Genomic DNA, 16,868 nt, shown 5'->3' with positions numbered 1-16,868 from the left:
GGGGGCACTTGCTTTTAAAGAGTACACAGATAAGACAGTCCTTTTGCTGTTGCTAAACTGCTACGTGTTTTCTGAAAAAGTTAATTGCTACACATATGAAAAATATTCATCAACAAGCTGCTTTATATTCTATTTCCTCAGATCTACAAAAATAATATATTTTACAAAACATCTGTAATCATGATTAATTTTATCAGAATACGCATATTAAGCAACCTCACACAGGGGTAAAGAGGCTTCATGTGGAAAAAAAGTATCAATACATTTTACTCCTTAATATTCACATCAATTAAATTCTATTTCTGGGTTACACATGTATATTAAAACATCCATTATATTGAGTTTCAGCTACAGGATAAATAAAATTTTAAAAGTACACTCCTCTTGCAAGGAGACCTCAAGCACCACGGTAAGAACAACACTTGAGCTGCCTCATTTACATGACTATATTAGATGTTTGCCTATTTTCATTTAAAATCAAATATTTAAGGTTTAAAATAAGAATTTACAGCAGGGGAACTGATAAACATAGGCCAGACATAGTGAGAAGCAGCCACCATAAATACATCTTAGCCAGAAGGTCAGTGTGTTATTAGTCCCAATTATGCTGAAGTGTAAGAAGTCTTGTGTTGCAGACAATTATTCACTGCTGAATGAGCACAGAGCACTGGCCTGAACACTGACTTCCATCACAGACAAAGGCTTACGCAATAATGATCTATTCTGCCAAATTCCATAAGGATTTACTTATTGAACCCTTCCCTGGTTTCAGTTCACTGACTCCTCTGTTTCAATATAAAGATAGAAAATACCTACAGCTCCTAAAATTTTAGCATTTAGCATTTTCTCAAGTATTTACTTTGCATTAAGTTGGCAAGTCCCCATTTCTTTTAAATATATTTCAAATTTTCCTTGGGTGCAAGTCAAATATTCCTAACACAACACGAGGCAGCCCAAACTGATGACCTCACTGTTATTTAAAAATAGTTGCAAGAGCTCTGATTCCTCTTGACATACAAGAATTTATACAGATTTAATTCTTAGTTTGTTTTGGTTTTTTTAGCATTGAAAAGCAATGCAGGTGACAGTTTGTCTGTACCACTATAGGATAATGGTTTTAATTCAAAACCAAAAGAAAAAAGCCTTGTTCCAGGCTACCAAAACGATGGCCACTGCAAGACTCCTGTGCAAAGAGCAAAAGACCAATAAAGAGGATCAGAGACTTATTTTTACCTCTATTTTGTGAGTCAGGAAGGCAGCCTGCCATGTCAGTGTCCTTCTATGGGCTCTGCTGTCTGTGGATAATACCCATTTGTCTTATGTCTCCCTTGAAATATCCAAGGAGAAAGGAAGAACAAGAGACTCTCGAAACCATGAGAGATCAGAGAATGCGGGGAGGGGAAGAGAAGATATGACAGAAAGAATACAATCAATTTTGCAAGAGAACTTTAAAATCAGCTTGGCAGGGAGAAGACTTCAAATGGTCTGCTTCTTTGGTCCCTGCAGAATGCAAATTGCTGGTGTGCTGAAAGAGCTGAGCTTTCCATCACAGCACATGAGCCTTTATCTAAAGATTCCCCATTCTCATATTCTGTCTCCACCAACACTTGGCAGATTTAATCTTGTCTAAAAATACTTTACTCTTTTTGCATTGAAGGCCCAAATCAATGAAGTCTAAGATGTATCCATTCCATATAAAAAGGGACTTGGATGAAATTTAACTGAAATTACCACAACCAACTATAAAAAGGCATATGCACACCACTGACTGACAAATGAGTAAACACAGGCTAAGCCAAACTAAGCAGCTTACAGACGATGTTCCAAAAAGAAAAACAGGGTTATTAACATATCTGTTCTGCAAGTTGCAGCACAGCTGCAGATTTAAGCTCTATGGTACAAGATCATGATTTAAGAACCCATATTCCTCTGAACCCTCAGCATCAGCCTCCCATAATGACATGGTTATTGAATGTTTCCACAAAGAGCAGCAGAAGCCAGAAGAGACTGAGGTTTTATTTTAAAGCACACAGTAAAAATGGCAAGTGATAGGTTATGGGTTTTATTAGAGTAACTGAAAAGAAATGTCATCTCTCTTTTTATCCCAAGCTTTGGTTATTTTTATTTCCATTTTATTTGAAATTGCTTGCATTAGTCCCCTCCTCTTTTCCTACACTATTACTACTAAATAAAAAAATGCTGGTTTAGGACACACTGAAATTGGAACATTAATTCATGTTCCTGTGGATCTTGGGAAAAAGCCAATGCAAGTTTTGAACTTTATCATGATAAACCCCTGGCACCCACTAATCACAAGATTGTATCTTCCCATAAGATAAGGGGAGGATTTTTGGCATGGGAATGAACACATACACCTAGCTGTTTCCAAAGGCTTGCAACCTGGCAGCCTTTCAGTAAGGTTTCACTCACATAGCTGTTACTGTATACTCTCCAGCTATGGCTGGGAAGTTGATAATCCTTAAGATATGAGGAGAGTTTTGATTTCTGACACAGCATTCCTGAGATAAATGCAGGATCAGAGAGATGCTTTGAAATTCCCAGAGATATCCCACTGGTAAACTGCTACATGGGAACAACTTTTAACAAAGTGTCTTTAAAAAAGAAAAAAAAAATCACAGAATTTTTGTTTGCCATCAAACAATATATTAAATCTAAAGCAGACACAGAAGAGAGTACCCCAAAGTCTGTTTTCCCAAAACATAAATTTCACAATGTAACTTAGCATTTTTACCTATCACAGAGATGAGATCTATTATTTCCAATTCTATCCCAGTTTTTTATAAAAAGTGTTTTTTTATCCCTGGCACAATTCCTTCCTGCTGTGGTACCTAGGTGTCATTTCAGAGCATAAACTTGCATTTTAAGTAGTCTCACTACATAAAGTCACCTTCAAGTAGCCATGAAACTTGCCTGTCCATTTAACTTTTAATGTTTCACACACAGTTATTTTCTCTTTTTAACTTCAGCTAACAACACACTGACAAATATTTTATACTACTTCATGATTTTTTTCCTCATGTGTTTTCCCCCACCTACTACACAAAAAGTCTTTGGAAAGTAATGCCCACAAGTCATCACTGTGGAGCAGCCCAGACAGCTACACAAACCCCACAAAACTCTGCTCTTCTGCTCAGAAGCACAGTGCTGTTTACTGCTTTAACCCACACACCCTCTTCATTCTCCTGCATTTATTCCTTCATCAGACCACCTTGTTTTGAGAGCAAGGCAGTAATTTGGCATCAAGGCTAAGTGAAAGAATGTTAAGAGCTGTTACAAATGGGTGGCACTTTGGAGGTGGAAACAGAAGTGTCCATTGGGCAGTGGAGAAATAAAAAGGGCAGAACAGCAAGTAATTCAACTTTGTGGTAACTCACTTTATGAAACACACCACAACTTAAGGGAGTTTTTTGGTTATTTTTTGAATGACTTTGTAACTATAAAGGAAGAAGAACACAGAAATGCAAGTGATAGATGGGCTGCTACCAATACCCAGTATTTCATTAGTGTACATGTTATCAAATTATACTGTACAGCTTCCTCTGATAAGGTTTTGTAGGTGTAATCTACCTATGTCAGCCATCAGGGCTGAAAGCACCCAATTACTTCCTGTCTAGTTAACCTCCTGTACACCAATTCAAATCAGCACAAGCACCACAAACCTTTGGTGTCCACAACAGCTAAAAAATAATTCATAAATGCAATAGTCACTTGTGTACCAGATCTCCAAACAAATGTTATTTGGGTGGCTGAAACCACGCAGCAACTAATACCAGGATTTTCAAAAGAAAAATGCATTATCAGAGACTAAAACATTTTGTTATCAACTGCCCACTTGTAGCAAAGAGCAACAAGGGGCCTTGAAGGGGAAGTGCCAAAAGAACTCGGGCAGCAGTGGGGAGAGAGGTGTGGCAAGTTCCAGCTCAGTGTCCCCCTTCTATCAATGTCCCCCTCTGCCTCCATCCTCCTCCTCCTCCCAGAAAACGTCCTCCTGTTCAGCATCACAAGGAGAACACAGTATTTACCCCGAGACAAAAGCCCAAATGCTGGCACACCCCATCTGTGTCCCATCTGGCCAGACAGCAGTGTCTCTTCCCCCACAGTGATAGGGCAGGCAGTGTGAGTGGAGCAGACAGGCAGTGACACTGCTCCCATGGGGCAGCTGGGATTGTGAACAAGGCAGACACAGACTGCACACACATCAGAGCCACAGGAAGCTCAGCAATCAGCAGAGGATCTGGTATGGTAACAAGGGATCCCCTGCACCAGGATTTCTGGAAATAACCAAGGCTTTCCTTGAGGGAGGAATGCAAGTATTACAGGATTCTTTCTTTTCTTTTTTTTGTTTTCTTTGCAGTTGTTGGGAATCCTGAAAAGGTAAAAGGCACTAAGTCTAGTAAAAGATAGTTTGGTTTACTATGCTTGGGAAAAGATAAAGAGCTAATCAAACTGAGACAAAACAAACACCAAAATTATTATCAGGAAAGAGTAACTTCATTCTAAAAGGAAAAAAAGCAGGGATTCTCCTTTTTTAATCCACTACAGCATTTGTATATTAAAAAAGGCAGAAATTCATTACAATGAAACAAAAAGCTGTTATAACAAAGCAAATCTAGCAGCTTAGGGATAATAGCTACCCAACAAATAATGAAAAGAGTTAAACTAGCTACGCCTTTGGCAGCAGAAGGCAGAACGCACATGTATTTTCCTAAATGAATATGGGAATATTCTCTAGGTAGAAGGACACCTAGATGATAACTTCATTGGTTTTGAACCGTTTGTAACTACTAGCAAGCCAGCATTCTTTTGCAGGCCCACAAAAACAGAGCCTAGATACAACATTGTGATGAATACACTGGCTCATCTACGTATCATAAACTTAAGCTATTTAATGTCTGTTTTGTTTCTTGAGTTCTTTAAAGCCAACTAATTATGCACAGCAGTCCTCATCTGCTACTACTACGCTTAGTAGTTCTGGTGCAGCATCGGTTTTCCTGTTAGTTACAAATACCTTTACCAAAATCAAACTTTTAAGTATTTCAGATGTTACATTACCTGTCAAAGGAATGGAACTGCACAGGCTGCTCAGCAGCTCCATCACCAAGAACTCCAAGGAAGGTTGGTGGCAGAAGAGCAGCATCCACTGCAGGGCCATCAGCTGGCGTGCTCACCAGGCTTCTCAAGATGTCCTTCACATTGACATTTTTTGCAGCTGGCACAGAAGCCACAGATTTACTCTCTTCAGTTCCTGTTTCACTTCCGCCCTCCTGAGATTTATTGACCTCTAATGAGAGCGTGCACAGGACTTCACTGACTGCATCTGGGCCTGCACTAACACCCAGAGGTCCTGCTTCAGCAGCACCACTCAAACTGTTTGTTTGTGCTGGAGTTGCTTCCTCCCCAAGACCAGAATCCCTTCTTTGCATAGATGCTGTATTTTCTGAATCTTCAGTAGAGGTTGAAGCACCAAGAGCAGCAGATGGCTTTTCCACAACTGTTCATACCAAAAGAAGAGAAAACACATTTTAAGGTCACTATTAACAGAGAAGCATTCACATATTCTTCCTAAAGATTTCTAAAGCATTTTAAGCCAAGTTAGCTCTTTTGACAAAGCAATTAACAATTCACCTGCAGCAGAAGTTTCATTATTTTCATTTTCGGATTCCTTGAGTGACTGGCTTTGGTTTGGTGGTCGTCTTTCATTCTGGGGTTCCAGTATATCTCTGTATTTCGAAACCATGAGCACAGAAATAAAATATACAACAGCCAAAGCCAAAAACTGAGCCTGCTTACTATCCTCCTGTAAAAAACAGACACACACAGATTTTTCCATTACAATTTCAGCAGCATGTTTATTTTTTGTGAAGTATGCCCAGCACTACCATAAACATACCAAGAGGAAGTTGATATGTCAGCAATGGAAGAACAATATTCTCTAGTCACAGTTTGTCTCACCTATAAAGCTAAGGAATACAGCACTTGAATACAAGTGGCACCAATCCTTTCGTTTTTCATTTATTTGACAACTTTGGCCAAGGTTGGGTGTTTTGATTTCATGTTTCAAATTAGTGTAGGGTCCCCTTTATTCATGGGTGTTTCTTCTGTTATATTTCCTCAAAAATGCCAAGATATTAACAGCATTTGCAAGACCAATCATGCTCTACATAACTGGAACCTATTAATGAAGGAAAAGGAGCAAATTCCAGAACAAGCATCCAGGTTTTATTTCATTATCAGACAGTCCAGATGGATGTAATCTACTACGTATAATTTAAACAAGAATTGACCAACATGCATTTGCATAACAGCTGGAACTTTATGAAGAGATTTTCAGAAAAAACTTGAAAATAAATCTCAATATGAACTATGCCAGGTTCCTCCCCAGAGTACTCAGTCACTCCTGGTGAAACAAAGGGAAACCTGGAAATTAAGATTTAGTCTAAGCCTGTTCCTTTTGGCTACCAAAGGAAAAAAGCTTCATACACTTTTGGGTCACAGGAGAATGGAGTATTTGGATCCTCACTTACTAAAAAATGACTGTTTGGAGTTTTTTACCCCTCATTCACATCAGGGCTCAGGTAACATCCAACTTTATCCTCTGAGGAGTTCAAGAAATTAAGTTACACTATAAAGCTCTTTCTATCATGATTGTAGTGCCCATCAAAGCTCCTTATCCCTTGAAGAACTCTTTACTAAGTTATTCTGGGAGATATTTATGAGAAACCTTTTATTAAGAACAGGTAACATAGGTGGATCCTATTTGTTGCACGAAAAACAACCTATCTTCCCCTTGGTTTGACCCAAAATCTTAACTTTTATAGAATAATCACAGTGTGAGAGTGAGGAAAGCCATCTACAATGGTAAGGATTATAAAGAATTTTCTTGCAAGATGAGTATTAAGACAGATTCTAACTGTACTTAATAAAGTGGTGATCCAGTGAATTAGATCATCTTCCTTATTTTTTCAGCTATGTTTGAAGAACTGCTTGAAATAAATTTCTAAGTACTGCTACTGGTGGGTAAGTGGATTCCATCAGAGTTCCTGCTGTAGGATTTGTACATTCAAATTATGCTACTCCTGGTTGTAAGTGCTGAATACAATGTAAGAAACTGCACGCAAATAAAACATTTAGATGCACATGTAAACAGCTCAAACAAAAACTATTCCCAACCAGATCTTTCCAAGTCTACTTTTCCCACACAGCTCAACACTCGAGCCAAAAAGCAGAGCTATTGCACCATTTTATACTTATTTTATACACAGAGAACCTAATGGATTAGATATGCAAAAAAAAAAAAAAGCAGAGGTTGTGGGCGGATATTGTTTTGATTGTTTTAAAGAAAAAGGGTCACAAAATGTATTTGAAGGAATCCTTAGGATTACTTTAATTGCTACCAGTATGAAAGAGTCACTTCCTGTTACTCTCTTGTACAGTGATACTGACATAGGGGCTGAAAGAAGCTTGCTTCAATCAATAATTACTGTAAAGATAAAACTCAAAATCCTTCATTTTTCTGGACAGAAAAAAAAGTCACTGTATAAATCATTACACTTGCTAAACAGTCCAATTATTGTAAACTAAGTTGTGGTGTCCAGGCTTGTGGCCACCAATGACTCACAGCCATTATAGCTGCTGTATTTGCTTACAGAGGTGGTTTTTTTAAGCAATCAATCTCAATTTCCTCAATATCAGCTATAAAGTTGCTGACACAGGGCAAAGATATTTTTAGTCAATTCAAGACTAAAAAACATATGCATGCTTACAGCACAGGCACACAAATTGGTTCCTCTGAGAGGAAGTAAAGGAATTAGAAATGACCTCTAATTTCTAATTAGCTAGAAGAATGTGACTTCTTCAAAACATACATAAATACATAAATGATACGTAAATACCTTGTCTATGAACATATTTGTACTAAACACAACATAATTAATATACACCTGGTGGAATTCCACATAATCAATTCTTAGGAACACAAAGAACCAGATCAGGAGACAGTTGGGTATCACCTCTCCCTCTTCCCAATCCCAAACACTACAACAGCTGCAGAGTATAGCAAGTTCCTAACTACTGTGAGCAGGATTCCCTTTTTATACATCCAATTTAGCCAAACTCTGTAACAGAGAGGAAGCATTTAGCAAACAGAGACAAGCAGAAATGCAGCTACAAAGACAAGGACATTATTGACTTACTATATCTCTGAACACCACTGCTCGGAGGCGATTAATATCCATATCCTGCAGAAGTCTGTCGTGGTCCCGTATGGGAGAAATGCCACCAGTCACAATGTCCACTGGACTCTATAAAAAAAAAAAAATGTTTAAGATCCTGTGTTTAAAAGCATTCTACCAACAATCATGAAGTGTTATAATCACTCACTGTGCATCATACTGTCACAACTAGAGCAGAAAGATCAGATATCCATTTCATCTTTAAAGGAGAAAAAAAATCTGATAATTTCTTGTGATAGATTTAATTTCCAGCATTTGTACCACCTTATTTCAGGTCTGTTAAAATATCAGTGGCACAGGTACAAATTTAAAAACTTATCCCTCTGTACAGACTAATCATTATTGACTTCTGTGTTTCTGCATGTGATCTTAACTTGCCTTTGCTGCAGACTTTACTGATCCTATAAAGCCTTGCACTGCTTTTTGGTTCCTCCCAGTGTCTCCAACAGGCTTCATCTGTGCATGTTGCTGACACTCCAAGCAATTTCTTACTGCTACTGCACATACTTGAAGGGAAAAGAAACATTAAGAGTTATTCTGAGAAACTGTACTGTTCTATATTCCCTTACAGAAATGTATAACACAATTCTGTTTGCCACTTAAAACTAAAAAGTTGACGCATATCAGTAAAATACTTTGCTTCTGTAAGTTTTAGACAGTTGCAAACCAATGCTCAAAATTCTTTAATAATTTATAGCTAATAATGAATGCTAAGCTAATAGAACATATAGGCTGTATCTAATGGATACTTCAAAATAAGTATCCCTCACAGCAATTTTACCATGCATACAACCACAGGGTGGGTGGGGTGAAGACAGCTAAATTTCACAGATTTGCAAGGGAGAAGGCAAGTGATAGACCAGTGAAACAAATGGCAATGTTTGCTTCACAATACTCTGTTACTCTTGGCCTAAATGTTCTGAAGTTACACAACTGTTGGGGTTTTTTTAGCTGCACATTTTTGCCCTGTTTAATCTTCTAATATTCATCTTCAAAGGAAAAAAGAACTACCCCACCTCTATACCTGTTTGCATCCCATAAATCTTGCCCTACCTGCACAAAGTTTAAATTGCCTAGAAAGGGAGAGGAAGGCTAGTTACTGTTGAGGTTCTGAGCTGCTCAGGCACTCATGCACATCAAACTTTTCATTACAAAGAGTATTACGGCATGCAACTAAGCATGAATTCTCTACTCCTGTATGAACTACCTGGAGTCTGCTATGATCTTATATGTTCTCATTTTCAGAGGATTTGTTACTTTCTTAGGTAACTGATAATTTTCTTTCAATCCAATTTGAAGGAAGCATACAGTAAATAATCTGATAAAATGATTGCCCAATTTGAATCCTTCCAAAATTTACACTTCTAGTTTTCACCATACCTTCATATACTGACCTTCAAGTGTTCAACCTCTTATCTAAATATTGCAAAGTTTCATTTTCTTATATAGTACAAGATTACTTTCTTAAAGCTGCTATATTTTCAGCCTTGATTATTTGGGGAACGTAGGCAAAAGAAATACCCTCATGGATAAAATGAAAACAGGCTACCAAACTTAATTTATATTATTTAAACTTTTAGAGAGGAATATGTATATGTGTATTGCAGAATACAGTAAAACTGCAGAAGATCTTAATGTTTGATTACATTTAATCTTGATTTAATGAAACAATGGACAGGAGCAAAAATAAAGCTAACAGCTGCTAACTGCTTAGCAGCTGCTAACTGCAGCTTAGTAACTGCAAGGTCAAGGTCCTATGTTCATTAAGTGGCTTTATTTGCTTACCCAGACGAAGACATTGACGCAGAATTCCTCCAGATGACATATTTTTCTCAGACTCAATTTCAGTGAAACCAAGAGAGCTTGCAAAAATTAGCACATCCACAAGGTTGATTAATCTCTGGAGAAATGTTAAAGATGCTTCTACTGAAAGTCCTTGAGTCGGCTCAATATTCTCCAATTCATGCTACACAGAGAAAAATTGAAAGCAACATTTACTTCTTCACAAAGATAATATTCCTGCATGCTAAATGAAGAAAAATGTGTGCTGGAAGTCCACTATCAGTCACATTCAAAAGAAATAATTACTCATATTCTAGGAACAATCTTTAGTATTGGGATTTAATCCCATTCCAGACCACTGTGGGGCAACAAAGGCAGGAAAATTTTTAATGTCTTCAGGCAAAGAAGGCAAGCACCTAATTTATCTTAAGGAAAAGGGTGGAGGCAGCAAAGGGAGGAAAGAGATGCCTGTGGAAACACCCCACCTGCACTTCCACTTCCCAAAAGGACAGATATAACAATTAATACACTCCATAAAAAAAGGCATCCTCCCACAAGTGAGGAATTCTCAAATAAAAATGGAATTTCTTACAGTAGCAGATGTGGCAGCAGAAAGCAGTGGCAAGATACCACCACAGGCCATGATCATGTTGTCCATCACTTGAGAGATGAGGTGGATCGTGTTGTGCACAAACACCACATTGTCACTGCTATTCACAAAGTCCATCACAGTTTTTGTAGAATGGCTGTCCCAAAATTTAAAAAAAAAAAAAAAAGACATTCAGAATAGAGCCTTATTTTTGGGGTATTTTAAAAAATTTCTGTTTTCACAAAACTAAAACCAAACACTTAGCAGTGGGGAATCAAATAACTCATGACTTAAGGGTCAACCAGTGCATCACAATCTAAACCTAAAACAACATTTGTTTTCTGTTCATAAACTGCTCAATATGACACCAAGATGATTGCTAATCCTCATTTGTATAAAGATACATTATAGGCTGGTCTATGACTGCTTGCTAGCAAGAGTCACTATATCAGGAAACAGAATAAAGTCTCCTGGAACAGAGAACTAGATTTGAACTTAAATCTTTGGAAAGCTAAAGAAAATTCTAAGGACTTGTCAGAGAAATTAAAAAGCAACAAAGCACAAAAACTTAAGCAAAAACTTTCCAAAACAGAGGCAAAAATAGAAATATATTTTAGCTATATCTGATGATTACCAGATAGGTTAACTTAAACGTATCCTAAAAATTATAGTCAGATTCAGATAAAAATTCACTTCAATTTAAATTGTTCTAATCACTTACCTACATTATTTCTTCATACTGACATTCCTTTTTATCAGGTCAGAATACCAATATGGTTCAATTTTAATTTTATACTCATGACTACAAGCTAACAATGGACCCTCCCCTCTTATTTCAGTTATTAAACCTTAAAATTACATAGCAGAATTACTGTTGTTTTCAAAGATCTTCATTATTGCGTTCCAGATCCCTATTAGAAGTTAATCTTCAAATTAACATCTTTGGGTTCACAGAACCCTATCAAAGCAGCAGTGTGTGTAAATGCAGAAGACATACTATTTTGGATCTATTATCTTTCTTATCCACATTTAGATAAGAAGACACAGGCCCTTAAATACATTAGGAAAATTAAAATCTTAGCTGAATAAAAATCAACAGCAGGACTGCCACTGACTTATATGCAGCCAGGATTTCAGTCCAAACCTGTGTGTTGGCCCTGAACCAACACACAGTTATGAATGTAAAGAGTATTTTAAAAAAATCTGAGAATAATTGGTGTAGGTCACAAAATAAGTATGGCTATTGAAAATGAGTAAAACACCAGACGTCCATGAGTCTAAGTCAATGAACCCCTTGTAACTGAACCCAGCGTGGATCATTCCACATAAAGCCCAGGATGTACCTTCTCCACATCTGGATATCTGTTTCTATGGAGAAGAGCAGGTCTGTGAGCAGGCGCTGGTGCATCAGGGACCACCTGAACTCGGGAATACGGAACACAGCCGACCTCGTGTCCCTCCTCTGCCCGTCCGAGGGAGCGGCCAGCTCCTGTCCTGAGGGAACCTGCTGCCTCGAGGGCTGAATGCACCGTTCACAGACAAAAAACAAAACAAAACACAAAACCCACACTCTGGTTATTAGCTCACATGGCACAAACTGAAATGCATCTAATAGACTTGAGATTCTGGATATCCAACAAGTCCAGACTGTGTACATGGTTCCAAATAAAGCTAAAACTATTACACAAATGCTATTTAATGGATATACCAAAACTACAAACTAGGCTACAGCTGTACTACCACACCTGCCAGTCTAGGTATTCACAAGCAGCCACCCAACCTTACCAGGGGGGGAGAATATGTTGTTGTAGACAGTGGTCTTCCTCCTTTAAGGAAGAATGGTGCAGATTGAAGAGCATCCATTAGGAAATATCTCTGCAGAAGGGAAGTACTCAGAGACATGACCATTTAAGCATTAAAAGCAGGATTAGAAACTAAAGACTAGACCTGGAGCACTGCAGCACACAACAGAAGCCCAGTCTCAGTTTATATTTGTACAAAATGGTAGGATGACATGATGTAGTGACAAAGCTACCAATTTCTATAGTTTAAAACAGCTGAGATCAAATGTTCATCTAGCCAAACACTCAGTTTATATCAGCATTCATACATGGATGTACAAAAATCTTGGAGAATTCTCAGCACAAAAATTATAAGAATAATGGCTACTTTAACCCAGGGTTAAAAAATTTTACAGATAACTCACAAAAATCACACACATTATAATCCCCAGAATGGTTAGGTATGCTTTCTTAAAAAAATAATTTAAAAAACCTTCCTTTTATTTTTAAGCTAGACAGATGAAGGACAGGTAGAATTTACCTCAGGCATGGATCTGGCAGGCAGAGGTGCTTCTAGATGTGTGTTAGCTTTCAACTCCAGTCTTTCTGTATCTGATGCAACACTGGAAACATCAAGCTTGGCAATTCTTTTGTCAGGGGCTCCAGAGGGCTCCACCACGGGTGCATTTGTGTTTTCCACAGTTGCTTTGGTTTCACTGGTAACTATGCTTCCTTCCTTCAGCTTCTTTTTTCCTGCTGAATCCGGCTGAGTTACGACTTCTGATACTGCAGAACTCACTGTCTCTGGCAAAGTCAGTTCTTGTTTCTTCTCATCCACACCTTCAGTACCCTCAGATTTTAAAAGCCCAGTTTCAGGCTGCTTCTCTGTTGTTTCTTCCTGCTTTGTCACTTGGCTTGCATTAGAGCCACATTCTTTGCTCCTTTCTGCAAGCTCTTCTGAAGGCAAAGGCAAACTACTTTCATCTTTCAAATCAACAAAGTCATCTTCATCTTCCACCTCTACCGCTGATTTTTCCAGTCCTTCTAGACTTGTGGGAATTCCTCCTTCCACAGGAGTTTGCATGGCTAAAGAAGCAGCAGTGACAGCAACTGTTTCTGCCACAAGCTCATCAGCTTTGCTAGAATCTTCAATTGCTTCAGCTATTCCAGTACTGATTTCTGAGACACTGGGCTTTTCTGGTTCTGGTTCTGGAGAAAACTCCACACAAGGCACTGCTTTTAAATCCTCTGTAGTACCCACATCCTCCCCCTCTAATTCCTCCTCATGATTAGACACTGAATGAGTTTGCTGGCCACCATCTGATGAGCTTTCTTTCTCTTTTTTTTCAGTTCTGCGCTCTGTATCACCACCAGTAATGCAGGAAGGAGCAGCAGCATTTTCTTTTAACTCCAAAGATTGTTGCTTTCCCTTGGTTTCAGCTTCTTTGCTAATCCCAGAGATTGTTCTAATTGGAGTTGAAGAAGGTACTCCACTCCCTTCACCTCCTTTCTCTTGGTAATCCTTGTACATTTGGGAAAGACTCTCTTTGTGCATTTCAAAAGTTACCTAAAAGAACAGAGTTCAAAGGACATTAAAAACTATATAGTAATGATTGTTTTCTTGGGAAAAAAACAGAAAACCAAAATCAATGCTTACATCACAAATTTATATTGGATTCTGTCCTTTTCATTAAGAAAATCTGCACATTAGCTTTCACTTCAACTGACAGCAAGGTTTTATTACATGTACCTGTTTTTCCTGGCTAAAAGGAAGAAAGAAAAGTAAAGCCAATGTCAAAAAAACCCTAACTAGCCTGATCCAAAGGATATCCTAAGCATAAGATCCACAGAATTTACTAGATTTGAAAACATCAATATTTTTGTGAAGGGGGAGGCTGTGACAAGTAGCAAAGCTTTCATATCCTTTTAGCACCTTTAGTATGTTCCAAAATCCACAAAGATACAAAAACTTTTGTAAATTTTACACTAGAAAGTACAATGTCACAAAGTCAGAGCACCTAACAAAGCCAGAATCCTGTGGATCCCCAAATGATACCTAAAATTCCCCAGAGGACACTTCCTTTGATGAGTGCTATTCACCCTATCTCAGCCTGAGAAAAGCTACACAAGTGGATTCAAGTGAAGTTTTCTCTACTCCTTAGCTGAAAATATAATTGTTGTTTCTAGGTATTAAAAAAAAAAATCCAGATAGAAAAATTCTTTATATACACACTAATAAAACTCATTTGCCCAAATAAATAGCTGTGTTTTAAAAAATAACTACCACTAGCCTAACTTAAGTTTTTATTACACTGTTATTCAATTTAGTCTATCCATACCTTTTCATTTAGATTTATATTCCATATCACAAGTGTTTATTTATCTTTAAGCTCAGTTCTCAAAATTTTCCCAACATAAGCTCTACCTGAGGGTTGTTTTCTTTAAAACATTTTCTGTATCATAAACATTTTCCACAGGCAAAGCAGAGCAGTGCATTCCACTAAATATACAAACACACATTTTCTTATTCTCTTACATACGCAGCTAATTCATTTGGATCTCATCTAAAAATTCTGTGTACATAGTATTCAAAGAGATGATTAGTCAGTGGGAATATTTTCCCTTAAGATGACAAAGAGGAGTGAAAAAATAATTTTTCAGATTAAAAATATACTAGAAATTACAGCTAACAAATCATAGATAAGCAAAGACAGAGCAAAGACAAAAATTATTTTTGGCAGGTTCTGATGTCAATATTTAGCTTTTTAACATACTATTTTCTCCATCAATCAAGTATATTCAAGTACTGCAGGAACAATGCATTATTTTAACATGACCTGAACCATATTATTCATTCAAGTTGATTTAATTGAAATTTTAGTGTCTAGAAACAGAAGTGGGATCGCTCACTCGGCTTGTTTAAAAAAAAAAAAAAGACTAGTTCTCATTCATTCAGTTATGTACAAAAAAAAGTGTGAATGATTACAACTGATTGAAAGTTCATCCAATCAAAATGGATCCATAAATTATTTAATTCTAGGATTTTGCTAAAAAGAGCATGTGGGGGGCATTATTACTTTGGAAATTCTTTCTGAATTGTACCACAATCAGAATGTTGAAGGCAACACAAAACAGATCATGCTAATAAGCTGTCCCTCGCACTTTTCACTTATTTTCCAAAATATGATTAGGCAAAGCAGCTACTTCAGGTCTAATCGCTGCTTTTCTGAAGAAGGAATCTTACTTAACAACTTGAACTTATCTCCAGTTAACTTTACCTCTTCTCTCTCTCTCTCCCTGTTGCTTCCTGCATTTCCAAAACTACTAAAACACTTTGTCCCAGCAAGCACTAAAGAGACATTTAACAAATGAAAATGACATTGCTTGATTTCAGCAAAACTTACATGTACTTGCCAGAATGCACACTGCCCCACAATATTTAACAGTGTGAACATCTGTATTTTCATGCATCATTCCAGGGTAAATCTCATTAAACTCATATGTAGGAGTAATAGCCACAAAGTTTGTAGCTTCTCACTTCCTATGAACACCGTCTGTAGGGCTGCCAACTACTTCTGGAGAAATGGGCAGTCAGTTGTATCTCAGTTGGTACAACTGGGACCTGCTCTTTCACTACAATGCTTTTCTTCTAGTGTGCTACCAAGCCCTATCCTCTTAACAAAAAACCATTGCAGCTTCCAATTTTTCCTTAGCAGCCAAACTGATCATCTGGTTCACAGCCTTAAATCACCTTTGCTTGAAAATAAGTCAAAATCTGTTCTCCATGAGTCAGGATTGTCAGCTTGCTTTTTACGCTTCTCCCTCCCCTCACAATCCTGAACTCCACCAATTCATGGTCACGGCAGCCACGGCTGTCTCTGACCTCTACATTTCCAACCACATTGCAATTTAGGGTATGGGGAATATGGTATGGTCAACATCACAAACTCAATGTATGGTACAGGGATGCAATACCATTTCACAACCAATTTCATCTGAAATCTGGAACAATGCTTTGGAAGACAATACAGAGCAATAGTGAAAATGAAACTGTGCACTGCAGGATTTTTAATTGTTAACAAAAACAAATAGAAACAAAGACCAGCAAGAAGGTCAATATTGGCAATTTGTCTTCACAGATGGGCAATGTAAACTTAAGAGCAAATAAACCCAAGCAAAATCTGATAAGAACCTACACTGATTTCAGAACAATGCAAGAAACTCTAAGGAGAGAAACACTGGTGAAGAAAATAAGGCAGTAGGGAACTAAAGGAAAACATTACTCCCAAAAAAATCCAAAATCCACTCAAAGAGAATAGCAATGGAAAGCATAACTATCAACAAGAATTCATGTTACAATGTATTAAATACTGTCCTTTAAATAAAGCTCAAAACACCAAGGCACAGAATTAGAGAGACCACATGAAACAGTATTTTACTAACATTCATTTTGAGTCTGGGGGT

At 37.6% G+C, this 16,868-nt stretch overlaps 1 protein-coding gene across 4 annotated transcripts in view; it reads right to left on the bottom strand.

The window, feature by feature from the left end:
• The window catches only part of LRBA (LPS responsive beige-like anchor protein), a 368,802-nt gene that overhangs the window by 283,024 nt on the left and 68,910 nt on the right, over nucleotides 1–16,868 (bottom strand). For 3 of the 4 annotated variants that reach the window (XM_074540769.1, XM_074540771.1, XM_074540770.1), the window contains exons 23-31: nucleotides 12,946–13,971; nucleotides 12,409–12,498; nucleotides 11,967–12,142; nucleotides 10,627–10,780; nucleotides 10,038–10,218; nucleotides 8,631–8,758; nucleotides 8,214–8,321; nucleotides 5,647–5,818; nucleotides 5,074–5,512 (exon numbers count right to left, since the gene is read on the bottom strand). In XM_074540769.1, coding sequence (XP_074396870.1) covers nucleotides 5,074–5,512; nucleotides 5,647–5,818; nucleotides 8,214–8,321; nucleotides 8,631–8,758; nucleotides 10,038–10,218; nucleotides 10,627–10,780; nucleotides 11,967–12,142; nucleotides 12,409–12,498; nucleotides 12,946–13,971 — 2,474 coding nt within the window. The remainder of the gene's footprint in view (nucleotides 1–5,073; nucleotides 5,513–5,646; nucleotides 5,819–8,213; nucleotides 8,322–8,630; nucleotides 8,759–10,037; nucleotides 10,219–10,626; nucleotides 10,781–11,966; nucleotides 12,143–12,408; nucleotides 12,499–12,945; nucleotides 13,972–16,868) is intronic. The other variant, XM_074540772.1, reaches the window with a different exon arrangement.

Source organism: Zonotrichia albicollis, chromosome 5 (assembly GCF_047830755.1).
Source record: "Zonotrichia albicollis isolate bZonAlb1 chromosome 5, bZonAlb1.hap1, whole genome shotgun sequence".
In the NCBI taxonomy this organism is placed as follows: Eukaryota; Metazoa; Chordata; class Aves; order Passeriformes; family Passerellidae; genus Zonotrichia; species Zonotrichia albicollis.
Note: the sequence above shows the minus strand (reverse complement) of the source record. Positions and strands in the feature narration are given on the sequence as shown.